The sequence below is a fragment of the Babylonia areolata genome, chromosome 14, assembly GCF_041734735.1.
Source record: "Babylonia areolata isolate BAREFJ2019XMU chromosome 14, ASM4173473v1, whole genome shotgun sequence".
Classification (NCBI taxonomy): domain Eukaryota; kingdom Metazoa; phylum Mollusca; class Gastropoda; order Neogastropoda; family Buccinidae; genus Babylonia; species Babylonia areolata.
The window spans coordinates 23,504,301-23,516,582 of NC_134889.1; the positions used below are offsets into that span (position 1 = coordinate 23,504,301).

Below are 12,282 nucleotides of genomic sequence, written 5' to 3' on the forward strand. Positions count from 1 at the left end.
CGCACATCCTTTGATAATGTCGATGATGATAATGATTACAGATGACGACAAGTGTACAAGGTTTATCACCTTGCAGCCACTACTGTCAGAATGTAACAAGGTACAAACATAAATTGAAAATCATACACAAACACAGATACAGTAGAATTTAGGACACATAATGTGCATATCAATATAAAAACTTGTGCACACACACACACACACACACACACACATTTAAACAAGCTGCATATCACATGTGGATGGGGCTAATGACGATAACGATAATGATTACAGATGACGACGAGTGTACACGCTTATCACCGTGCAGCCACTACTGTCACAACGCTCCAGGCAGTTTCTCCTGTTCGTGTCCTGTGGGCTACAGTCTGAGCAGTGACGCACACACCTGTGAAGGTAACGTGGAGATGACTGGCGTCAACAAACATCCATTGTGTGTCTATGCCTTTTAGTGTTTGTGGGAGACAATTAACAGTATCTGTTCAATTTCATGATTGCATTTTTTTTTAAAGAATTGTAAATCCTGTTTGTGTCTATGCCTTTTAGTGTTTGTTGGAAACATTAACTTTACAATTTGATGGTTACATTTTGTAAAGAATCATGAATCCTGTGTGGCGAATCACAGCTTAGTATGTATGACACTCAGTATGTATGATTATGCGTTAACTCACTCAGTACGGCCAGTCCTCTCTTCTCCTCTACACAGACCCCTCGGATATCCAGTGGGTGTCTGAATGGCCCAACCTTTAGCTTCCGTTGTCAGAATTGTGGTATTCTTTGTCAACATTCACGTCTTCAGTATAAGAGCCTTCCGCTTGCAATATTTTGATGATGGTAATTGGGGTGAAACGCTGTTAACGTCGTCTCTTTCGCTGTTCGTATGGAAAGAGTTAACGTATCTGGGAGGAAGGTGGAAGATTGCAGAATGTATCAGATGCAGAATGCAGGAGGCAGGTGGGGGAGAATGGTGAACATCCGCCAGTATAGTGTCTGTGGAGGTCTGCTCCTCCAAAAACATTCTTCCATTACAACGTGTGTTGTGGTGTCTCCATGATTTTGTTTAACCTTCGCTGGCTGTCGCTTTTGACTACACACGGAAAGCTCATGTGGGTCGTCCACTACCCATACCTTTAAAGAGACAGAAACCTGTATATTCCTCCAAAGCTTGTGTGGGTCGTGCACGACCCATAAGAGACAAAAACCTGTATATTCCTCCAAAGCTTATAAGAAAATATAGAAAAGAAAAACATATCGTAACAACTGATTACACACACATGCGCTCGCACATGCATACACAGACTCACACAAACGCATACACTCAGAAGAAACACATGCTCACGCATTCACACACATGCACATACACACGCACACATACACTCACACACACGCACACACAACTGATCACACACACAAAAGCATAACACCACATGCACATACATACAAACCCTACTTATGCACACAGAGATAGATAGATAGAGAGCGAGAGACTGAGAGAGAGACTGAGACAGAGAGACAGACAGACAGACAGTGAGACACAGAGAGAGAGAGAGAATAATAATATTAATAATGGTACTTATATAGCGCTGAATCTTGTGCATAAACAAATCTAAGCGCTTTCGCACCAGTCATTCTCACGCACGCAAACTCTACAACTGGAGAAATTAAAGACAAGGAAGAGAGATGACTCAGAGCATCCTATACACGCCCAATCAAAGATATTCAGTCACACAGGTACATGCTGTTAGAGAAAGGGATGGAAGGGGGTTATAGCTGAAGACAGGCGAAAGGGACGGGGCGGGGTAGTGGGAGAGTAGTGGGGTAGTGAGGCTATTGAAAGTAAAGCTTCTTTATTTTCCTTCACTAATTGCAAAACTAATTGCAAATTAAACCTTCTGAAATCACTATTAAAAAGGTATGGATCGTGCATGACCCACACAAGCTTTCGAGGGGTGACCACGTTTTTTCCTCTTTAAAAAGCATGGGTCATACACGACCCACACAAGCGTCCGTGTGTAGTTAAAACGCCACCTTTAATTACTTATTAACTAATTAATGACGTTTTTTCATTTTTTGGCAAAAGTTGGCCTTTTAGGTGTAGGAAGCAATCCTGAAATTTTGTAGAAAAATATTAAGAATTGGCTGAGATATTTGCATTTTTGTACCCTTCTGGGTCATGTACGACCCACAATAGCCAGCGAAGGTTAAGATGCATTTTCGTTTAAGAAATTCATACAAATTGTAGTTGTAACCATCTACTTTTTTTTTGTGAATGTGAAGAAAGAAAATAGTGACTTTGACCTGTCTTTCACCAGACATCAATGAGTGCATCTCTGGAGCAGAGTGCCCTTCCAACCAAGAGTGCCTCAACACCCTGGGATCTTACCAGTGTGCAGTCGTCTGTGGGGACGGATTCCGGCGCTCGCAGGATGGATCCAAGTGTGAAGGTCAGACAGACTGTCAGAGAAACACTGAGCAATAGACTTTATTCTTAAGGTGAAGGTCAGACAGAGAAACATTGGGCAATAGACTTTATTCTCAAGGTGAAGGTCAGACAGACTATCAGAGAAACGTTGGGCAATAGACTTTATTCTCAAGGTGAAGGTCAGACAGAGAAACATTGGGCAATAGACATTATTCTCAAGGTGAAAGTCAGACAGACTATCAGAGAAACGTTAGGCAATAGACTTTATTCTCAAGGTGAAGGTCAGACAGAGAAACATTGGGCAATAGACATTATTCTCAAGGTGAAGGTCAGACAGACTGTCAGAGAAACACTGGGCAATAGACTTTATTCTCAAGGTGAAGGTCAGACATACTGTCGGAGAAACACTGGGCAATAGACTTTATTCTCAAGAATAGTGCTTTTTCCTCTAGGCCATCACTCCACTTTAAACCAGTGAGCAGGAGAAGACATCTGAGTCACACTGTTATGCAGCATGAATGAAGGCACCACCTGCACAAGGTGGAGCTGAAGACATGCCTACACGTGTGTTTCAGATGTGAACGAGTGTGTGGAGCAGCCGTCGGTGTGTGAGCAGAGCTGTCAGAACCTGGTGGGGAGCTACCGCTGCTCCTGTGGCAGAGGCTTCAGGCTGGGAGATCAGGGCCGCTGTGTTGGTGAGTCTTCACTCACACACACACACACACACACACACACACACACAGGGTTCCTGTATTGGTAAGTCTTCACCGATGTGTATACACAGACACACACACACACACACACACACACACACAGAGGGTTCCTGTATTGGTAAGTCTTCACGGATGTGCACACACACACATACACACACACACACACACACACACACAAACGTAGCGTACACATAGACACACACACACAGACACATGTAGCACGCACATACACACACACATGCACACACATACACATGTAGCACATGCACACACACACACACACACACATGCACACACACACATACACACGCATACATAAACATGCACGTACACACATACACATGCACACACACAGACACACACACACACACACACACACACGTGGCAAATATTCACGCATGCACACACACACACACACACACACACACACTGAGCAAGAAGTGGATGTGGAAGACAAGGTTTGGAAGGAAGGGGAGAGAATAACAGAAAAGTGAGAAGATTGATCACAAGTGTCACATTAGATGAGAAGAGTTTGAGTGTCTGCGATAAAGATTGATCACAAGTGTCACATTAGATGAGAAGAGTTTGAGTGTCTGCGATAAAGATTGATCACAAGTGTCACATTAGATGAGAAGAGTTTGAGTGTCTGCGATAAAGATTGATCACAAGTGTCACATTAGATGAGAACAGTTTGAGTGTCTGTGATAAAGACTGATCACAAGTGTTACATTAGATGAGAAGAGTTTGAGTGTCTGTGATAAAGATTGATCACAAGTGTCACATTAGATGAGAAGAGTTTGAGTGTCTGTGATAAAGATTGATCACAAGTGTCACATTAGATGAGAAGAGTTAATGTCTGTGATAAAGATTGATCACAAGTGTCACATTAGATGAGAAGAGTTAGAGTGTCTGCGATAAAGAGTGATCACAAGTGTCACTTTAGATGAGAAGAGTTTGAGTGTCTGCAATAAAGATTGATCACAAGTGTCACTTTATATGAGAAGAGTTTGATCACAAGTGTCACATTAGATGAGAAGAGTTTGAGTTTTTGTGATAAAGATTGATCACAAGTGTCACATTAGATTAGGAGAGTTAGAGTGTCTGCGATAAAGATTGATCACAAGTGTCACATTAGATGAGAGAGTTTGAGTGTCTGTGATAAAGATTGATCACAAGTGTCACATTAGATGAGAAGAGTTTGAGTGTCTGTGATAAAGATTGATCACAAGAAGAGTTTGAGTGTCTGTGATAAAGATTGATCACAAGAAGAGTTTGAGTGTCTGTGATAAAGATTGATCACAAGTGTCACATTAGATGAGAAGAGTTTGATCGCAAGTGTCACTTTAGATGAGAAGAGTTTGAGTGTCTGTGATAAAGATTGATCACAAGTGTCACATTAGATGAGAAGAGTTTGAGTGTCTGTGATAAAGACTGATCACAAGTGTTACATTAGATGAGAAGAGTTAATGTCTGTGATAAAGATTGATCACAAGTGTCACATTAGATGAGAAGAGTTAATGTCTGTGATAAAGATTGATCACAAGTGTCACATTAGATGAGAAGAGTTATAGTGTCTGTGATAAAGATTGATCACAAGTGTCACATTAGATGAGAAGAGTTAATGTCTGTGATAAAAATTGATCACAAGTGTCACATTAGATGAGAAGAGTTAGAGTGTCTGCGATAAAGATTGATCACAAGTGTCACTTTAGATGAGAAGAGTTAGAGTGTCTGCGATAAAGATTGATCACAAGTGTCACTTTAGATGAGAAGAGTTAGAGTGTCTGCGATAAAGATTGATCACAAGTGTCACTTTAGATGAGAAGAGTTAGAGTGTGTGATAAAGAGTGATCACAAGTGTCACTTTAGATGAGAAGAGTTAGAGTGTCTGCGATAAAGAGTGATCACAAGTGTCACTTTAGATGAGAAGAGTTAGAGTGTGTGATAAAGAGTGATCACAAGTGTCACTTTAAATGAGAAGAGTTAGTGTCTGTGATAAAGAGTGATCACAAGTGTCACTTTAAATGAGAAGAGTTAGAGTGTCTGTGATAAAGAATGATCACAAGTGTCAAATTAGATAAGAAGAGTTAGAGTGTCTGCGATAAAGATTGATCACAAGTGGAGTGTCTGTGATAAAGATTGATCACAAGTGTCACATTAGATGAGAAGAGTTTGAGTGTCTGTGATAAAGAGTGATCACAAGTGTCACTTTAGATGAGAAGAGTTTGAGTGTCTGTGATAAAGAGAGAACAGAGGCAATGTCAAACTGTTGTGTGGACAACGTAGCTGCATGTGCTGGAGAGAGACAGATTGACAGAGAAACACTCAGTTGGAGAGAATCAGATTGACAAATACTTTAGTACCATCAGTTCAGATCAAGTGTTTGTCCCTTAATCCAGCTCTTCTTGGCCTGGCAAACAAATCAGTGGCAGAGGTGTCAGGTGTGTGCATGTGCACATTGTGTGTGTGTGTGTGTGGTGTGTGTGTTTGCACGCACGTGTGTGTGGTGTGTGTGTTTGCACACGTGTGTGTGGTGTGTGTGTTTGCACGCACATGTGGTGTGTGTGTGTGTGTGTGTGTGTGAACATGGACAGTCGTTCTTTGTGTGGACATCAATTATTTTGAAAATAGCAGGATCACTTTTGCCAGTGACAGCACAGTTTTGAAGTCTATGGACAAAGTACCCAAACATCTTATACTGACCTTTACAAAGAAGAGAAAACCGATTTCATGAGTGTGTGCTCATAATCCAGAACCAGTGAACTTTGACTTACCTTGACAAACCGTTGCAACACTCGTTCCATGATAGCTTGGGTATTCAAACAGCATTTCACGGTCATAGAGAAATGTGATGTTTAGACAGTTTTAGTTTGGGGAACATGCTTCCAGATCTTGCAGGATCTAATACGATGATAATAATCATTAACATTTGTCTGTTGGTGTGATTTTTTTTTTTCCGAGTTTGATCTTCCAAGTGATATTTACATGAGACTCTGAGAGGACATATTTTGCACGTAATTACTTTTTGTTGCTTAAACCAGAAGGCAGATTCATATGGTTTGACTGTTTTTATTTTCAGCTTCTGTTGTTGACATTGATTGCTTAATGCTTTTGCATGGTTTTTTTGTTTTTGTTTTCAGTTCTTTGGTTTTCAAAAATGAAAGGCACACAAATGGATGAAGTAATTTGATTTAGGCATACAAATTGAGTTTGTCAGCTTCCTCCAGTTGCAAGTGAAGCACATTACGGTCTTCAGAAACAGATTAGTAAATCAATAAAGAGACATGAGTGGCTACAAGAAGAAAGCTTTTTGGTCAGGACAGCAGACGGAAATTTAAATAAAAAATACAATGATTTTGTGCAGAGATGCCGACTGCTACAGTTTCACTGTACTCTGTTACACTCGATTGCAGTTTGTTCCCATGTTACGCCAACGTCAAAATTGTTCCGATGACTTCGTTTTCAACTACATAGCATTGACTGACACTTGCTACAGCATGCCTCTCTCAGGTGACCTCCTGAGGAAGTATAAACAGAGCACCAATAAGAGACTGGACTGTGGAAAACAGACCTAATGTAACAGACCTAATGTAACAGTTACAAACAGCCTCCGGTAGCAGTTACACCATGTTGCGGGTAGGCCCTAGTGGTTGTATGCCCAGCATGTTTGCTGATGTGGCTCAGAGTCCAAGTGTTCCTACCAAATTCAGAATGTTTCTACCAAATTTCCTGATTGTTCCTACAAACACTAACTCTTGACAGGGGCTGGCATCTCTGCGCTGTCTGTTCCCACAAACACTTGAAAGCGGTTGGCATCTCTGTGTTGTCTGTTCCTACATACACTTGACAGGGGCTGGCATCTCTGTGTTGTCTGTTCCTACATACACTTGACAGGGGCTGGCATCTGTGTGTTGTCTGTTCCTACAAAACACTTGACAGGGGCTGGCATCTCTGTGTGTTGACTGTTCCTACAAAACACTTGACAGGGCTGGCATCTCTGGTGTTCATTTGTTTACTGTGCCTTGTTTCCAGATGTGAACGAGTGTGAGGGCCCGTCCACCCCGTGTTCCCACGACTGTGTCAACACGCCTGGCAGTTACCGCTGTGCTTGCCCTGCAGGCTATAGGCTGACTGCTGGTCGGGCATGCAGAGGTCAGTGTATTGTCTGGATATCTCTTTCCTCCCTACTTCTTCTTCTTCTTCTTCTGTGTCTCCTCCTCCTTCTCCCTGTTCTATATCTTTGTGAAGAGTCATTGGAGTGCTGTGCAGAAGTGTCCACCAGATCTGTTGGTTATGTCATAGACTCTTAAAGATTTATAGGTGGTTGTATGTAATGCTTTATTATGTTTGTTGCACTGTGTACATGAATTGCTTTAAAAAAGAAAAAAAGAGAGAGAGCATGATTTAAAAGAAAACTGAAGTCTAATGAATTTGTTTTCAAATCTGTCTTTTGTTAGACTTCACTTCTTTTCTAAATCAAGCCATTCTCTTTTATGGTACCTTTTTATTTTCACTCCTCGGTTTGCGCTGTCTGAAAAGACTGGAATGTGGTTGATAGCTATTGAAAATTATCAGAACAGAGTATAGATTAGTTGTTTTTAATACAGATGTAATGAGAAAAATGTAGACTGTAACCATAAGTTTAACTGCGAGAATCCAAGTTTGAGGAAAAAATGTGTGTTTGAATCCGTCATAGAAATGGCTCCATAACTAAGTGATTTTGTGTTGTGTAACCACTTTTAACACCAAGCCTTTTGCTGCCATTGCAGACATCAACGAATGCTACGAAGGAAGCCATCGGTGCGAGGCTGACCAGGAATGCATCAACAGTGAAGGGTCATACGAATGTGTGCAGCTGTGTCCTCGAGGGTTTGTGCGCACGGCTAGTGGCCAGTGTCAGGGTAAGACATGGAGCTGGGTGTGCTGAGTGTATTTTCTGCAAAGAACCTGTAAAGATATCAGTGTAGATGTATATATTTGTGTATTTGTAACTTCATGTATGTGGACAGAAACTAGTGGATCTGGTCACAAAAACAAGCAAAAGTGAATAAAAGATACAATTTAAAAAAAAAAAAGAGAGAGAAGAAGATTGAATACTACTAAACAGTTACTTGGTAAGTTTACATATTGACAGTACTTGCAGACACACAAGTCCTGATTTATGGTTGACTCCAAACTGCTGTCTGGTGTGGCCTCCTGGGGGCCAGGTCACGGGGACTGGTATGGCCGCCTGGGGGCCAGGTCATGGGGACTGGTATGGCCTTCCTGGGGGCCAGGTCATGGGGACTGGTGTGGCCTCCTGGGGGCCAGGTCATGGGGACTGGTGTGGCCTCCTGGGGGCCAGGTCACGGGGACTGGTATGGCCGCCTGGGGGCCAGGTCATGGGGATTGGTATGGCCTCCTGGGGGCCAGGTCATGGGGACTGGTATGGCCGCCTGGGGGCCAGGTCATGGGGACTGGTATGGCCTTTCTGGGGGCCAGGTCATGGGGACTGGTATGGCCTTTCTGGGGGCCAGGTCACGGGGACTGGTATGGCCGCCTGGGGGCCAGGTCATGGGGATTGGTATGGCCTCCTGGGGGAGCCAGGTCACGGGGACTGGTATGGCCTCCTGGGGGCCAGGTCATGGGGACTGGTATGGCCTTTCTGGGGGCCAGGTCATGGGGACTGGTATGGCCTTTCTGGGGGCCAGGTCATGGGGACTGGTATGGCCTCCTGGGGGCCAGGTCATGGGGACTGGTATGGCCTCCTGGGGGCCAGGTCATGGGGACTGGTATGGCCTCCTGGGGGCCAGGTCATGGGGACTGGTATGGCCTTTCTGGGGGCCAGGTCATGGGGACTGGTATGGCCTCCTGGGGGCCAGGTCATGGGGACTGAATTGAGTACATTGGGTGTCATGCAGAAGGTCTGGACTTCGAACGTCAAGACTTGCTGCAGCAGTGTCGGTATTCGTAGGCCGGGTGGGAAGGTCTGACAATGAATGTCTGGACTTCTCACAAGTAGTCTTCCAGACAAGGCCTTCGTTTTTATTCAAGAAAGGGGTTTTCCTGGAAAAAAACCAAAAAAACCCTTCCATATGCGCTTGCAGACATTTGTCAGCTGCTGCATGTAGTGAAAACTGTGCTTGTTTTTTTTTGTTGTTTTTTTTTCAGCCTGACGCTGTGGTGGTTTAGTTGTATCCTGAGGGCATAACTAACTTGTGTGATCATGCAGCGTGCACTTGGTTGACAAACAACAACCCAAGTCATTATTAGTTTTGAAAAGCACCAGTGGCAAACTATTGTAACGTCAGCAGCACTTGTAATGCAGAGGACAAAGCGCTTCTAACTGAATCTGTAAAATCCAGAAATCTGGAGGGATACAATATTTCTTCTTTTTTACATTTTAGTGTGTGCAGTCAATCGTGAAATATTCTTTCTCGTAAAAGTTGCAGGACTGAATAAAAAGAACCCCCCTGTTTTTCTTTTACAGAGTTTGGGCATATGAATTACAGTCCAGCAAAATAGGTGAACTAAAAAGTTTCAGCCCTTTTAGTCTGCATTTAGACTTGGAACTGGTTTAAGTCACTCACCATGAATTTGGACTTCAGTGGATTGTCTTGGACAGTACATTTAGTTTGGTCATTTCTGTTTACACCTTTCCCTGGTCCCCTGTGCTTAAACAACATGATTGGTTAACTGATCTCCCCTGGTCCACTGTGCTTAAACAACATGATTGGTTGACTGATCTGCCCTGGTCCACTGTGCTTAAACAACATGATTGGTTAACTGATCTCCCCTGGTCCGCTGTGCTTAAACAACTATGATTGGTTGACTGATCTCCCCTGGTCCGCTGTGCTTAAACAACTATGATTGGTTGACTGATCTCCCCTGGTCCACTGTGCTTAAACAACTATGATTGGTTAACTGATCTCCCCTGGTCCACTGTGCTTAAGCAACATGATTGGTTAACTGATCTCCCCATGATAAGGATTTGGGGTCTGTTGGTTGATTCATTTTATTTTTGAACTGTCATGCTACAGTTCCACAATGTTAGTGTCCACTTTGTCTTTGCTGACGAACACAATGTTGAACATTGAGGAATCATCATTGTCATGCTTGTTGAATGATCTGAAACTGATAATGTAAACTTTTTTGTAAACTGTCCAATCCATTTCTTTGTACCAGATGTTGACGAGTGTTCAGCCAACACACATCGCTGTTACCGCAATCAGCGATGCATCAACACAAATGGTGGCTATCGCTGCCAGTGTCCAAAGGGATATCGCTCAAGAGGCATCGGGGAGCCATGCGTTGGTGAGTCCGCTTTGTTTGCATGGAGGTGCTCTGGAATGCTTGCTTCATGTGGATGTGGGTGTTCATTCCGTGTTTATCTAGATACATTCCTGTGTGTTTGCACTTTGGTTTCATGAGTATTTTTAAATGATTTACACAATTTTGTAAGCTAATGAAGACTCATATGTAATGGGATTAGTTCGTTGTGTTATGGTTTTTGAAGAAGGTCCTTTTGTTAAGCCAGACACTACAGTCAAATAACGACTTTTTTTTTTCTCTCCGACTGTATCTCTTTTTTTTTTGTCTACTAGGTGTATCATCACTTGTGGATCACAAAAAAAGTGTTCTTAGATTTCTGTGAATACCTGTTACTATGGAAACAAATCAAAATGGCCGCCAAACAATGTATCAAAGAAATCGGGTTTGTGGTCCATGTGGTGCATGCAGACACATTTTGTTATGTGGACTTGATATACAATGACATCATCTTCATTTTCACTTGAGATTGTGTTGATTCCTCAATTATTGTACTTTTTATGAATTTTTGAAATTTTGGGTATCGCGAAATCCTCAAAATTTACAATGGGTGAAAAGATTGGAACCGCAATGAATTAAAACCCAGAGAATATTTTCATACATACTCGCGACAAAACTTCAATAACATGTCACAAAACAATCATGCAAAGTCTCATGGTTGTAGGTTTACTTACCACTGAGCAAGTCCAAGGTATGTTGTCAAGGCCAGAAACTTCATGACTTGCATCAAAATTGAACAAAATAAACACTTCAGCAATTTTTTCATTGTTTTATTGTAAAAGACATCTTTACAGTGGAAAAACGTATGCATATGATAGAAGAGAAGTTCAAGAATCAAAATCCATCAAAAACCCAGATCATGAAAAATCATCATTTTGGTTTCTTTTGCACTGCCTTGTCCCCCCTTAAGAGTGTGGTTGTTCTGACACTGAAGTAAATTCTCTTCTTCCTGACTCCTTTGATGTATTCTGCTTATTGTACATATTCATGTCAGTTACACTGCCTAATTATAGACAAGTGGTTATGTGTTTTGGTGCCTTCACACAATTTCCTGTTCATGTTACAATCACTGTCTGTGCTTCGTCATTGCCTGTCATGCTACAACTGGGTCAGTGTATTTGACATTATCGTTAATTAGTGAGATGTGCAATGTCACATTTTTGTAACAGTGACTGTGTCTGTGTCAATTTTGTAACGTGGACGGAGATGTGACCAATATGTCTGTGACCGTTGTTCATGAGGACCAACGTATGTTGCGCATTGCCTTTTCAGATATTAATGAGTGTGAGGAGAGTCCCCAGCTTTGCAGCTACAGGTGTCGAAACCTGTTGGGCAGCTTTGAATGTCTGTGTCCACCGGGACAACTCCGGCTTGCCGACAGAAAGTCATGTGCTGGTTAGCCCCTCCTTCCTTTTTGCCATTGCTTCATCCCCCATTCCTCATCACATTGAACACCTGTGTTCAGTCACAGATAGGAAGATAGCAGATTGTTGAAATGTAGAGGATTTACTTCATCCCCCATTCCTCATCACATTGAACACCTGTGTTCAGTCACAGATAGGAAGATAGCAGATTGCTGAAATGTAGAGGATTTACTTCATCCCTCATTCCTCATCACATTGAACACCTGTGTTCAGTCACAGGTAAGAAGATAGGAGATTGCTGAAATGTAGAGGATTTACTTCATCCCCCCATTCCTCATCACTTTGAACACCTGTGTTCAGTCACAGATAGGAGTTTGCTGAAATGTAGAGGATTTACTTCATCCCCCATTCCTCATCACATTGAACACCTGTGTTCAGTCACAGGTAAGAAGATAGCAGATTGTTGAAATGTAGA

At 42.4% G+C, this 12,282-nt stretch overlaps 1 protein-coding gene across 2 annotated transcripts in view; it reads left to right on the forward strand.

Annotated features, from left to right (window-relative positions):
* Window positions 1–12,282, forward strand: part of LOC143289929 (hemicentin-1-like) — a 226,991-nt gene that overhangs the window by 197,117 nt on the left and 17,592 nt on the right. The window contains exons 61-67 of one of the 2 annotated variants that reach the window (XM_076599184.1): window positions 277–396; window positions 2,313–2,444; window positions 2,998–3,117; window positions 7,168–7,287; window positions 7,905–8,036; window positions 10,300–10,428; window positions 11,716–11,838. In XM_076599184.1, coding sequence (XP_076455299.1) covers window positions 277–396; window positions 2,313–2,444; window positions 2,998–3,117; window positions 7,168–7,287; window positions 7,905–8,036; window positions 10,300–10,428; window positions 11,716–11,838 — 876 coding nt within the window. The remainder of the gene's footprint in view (window positions 1–276; window positions 397–2,312; window positions 2,445–2,997; window positions 3,118–7,167; window positions 7,288–7,904; window positions 8,037–10,299; window positions 10,429–11,715; window positions 11,839–12,282) is intronic. The other variant, XM_076599186.1, reaches the window with a different exon arrangement.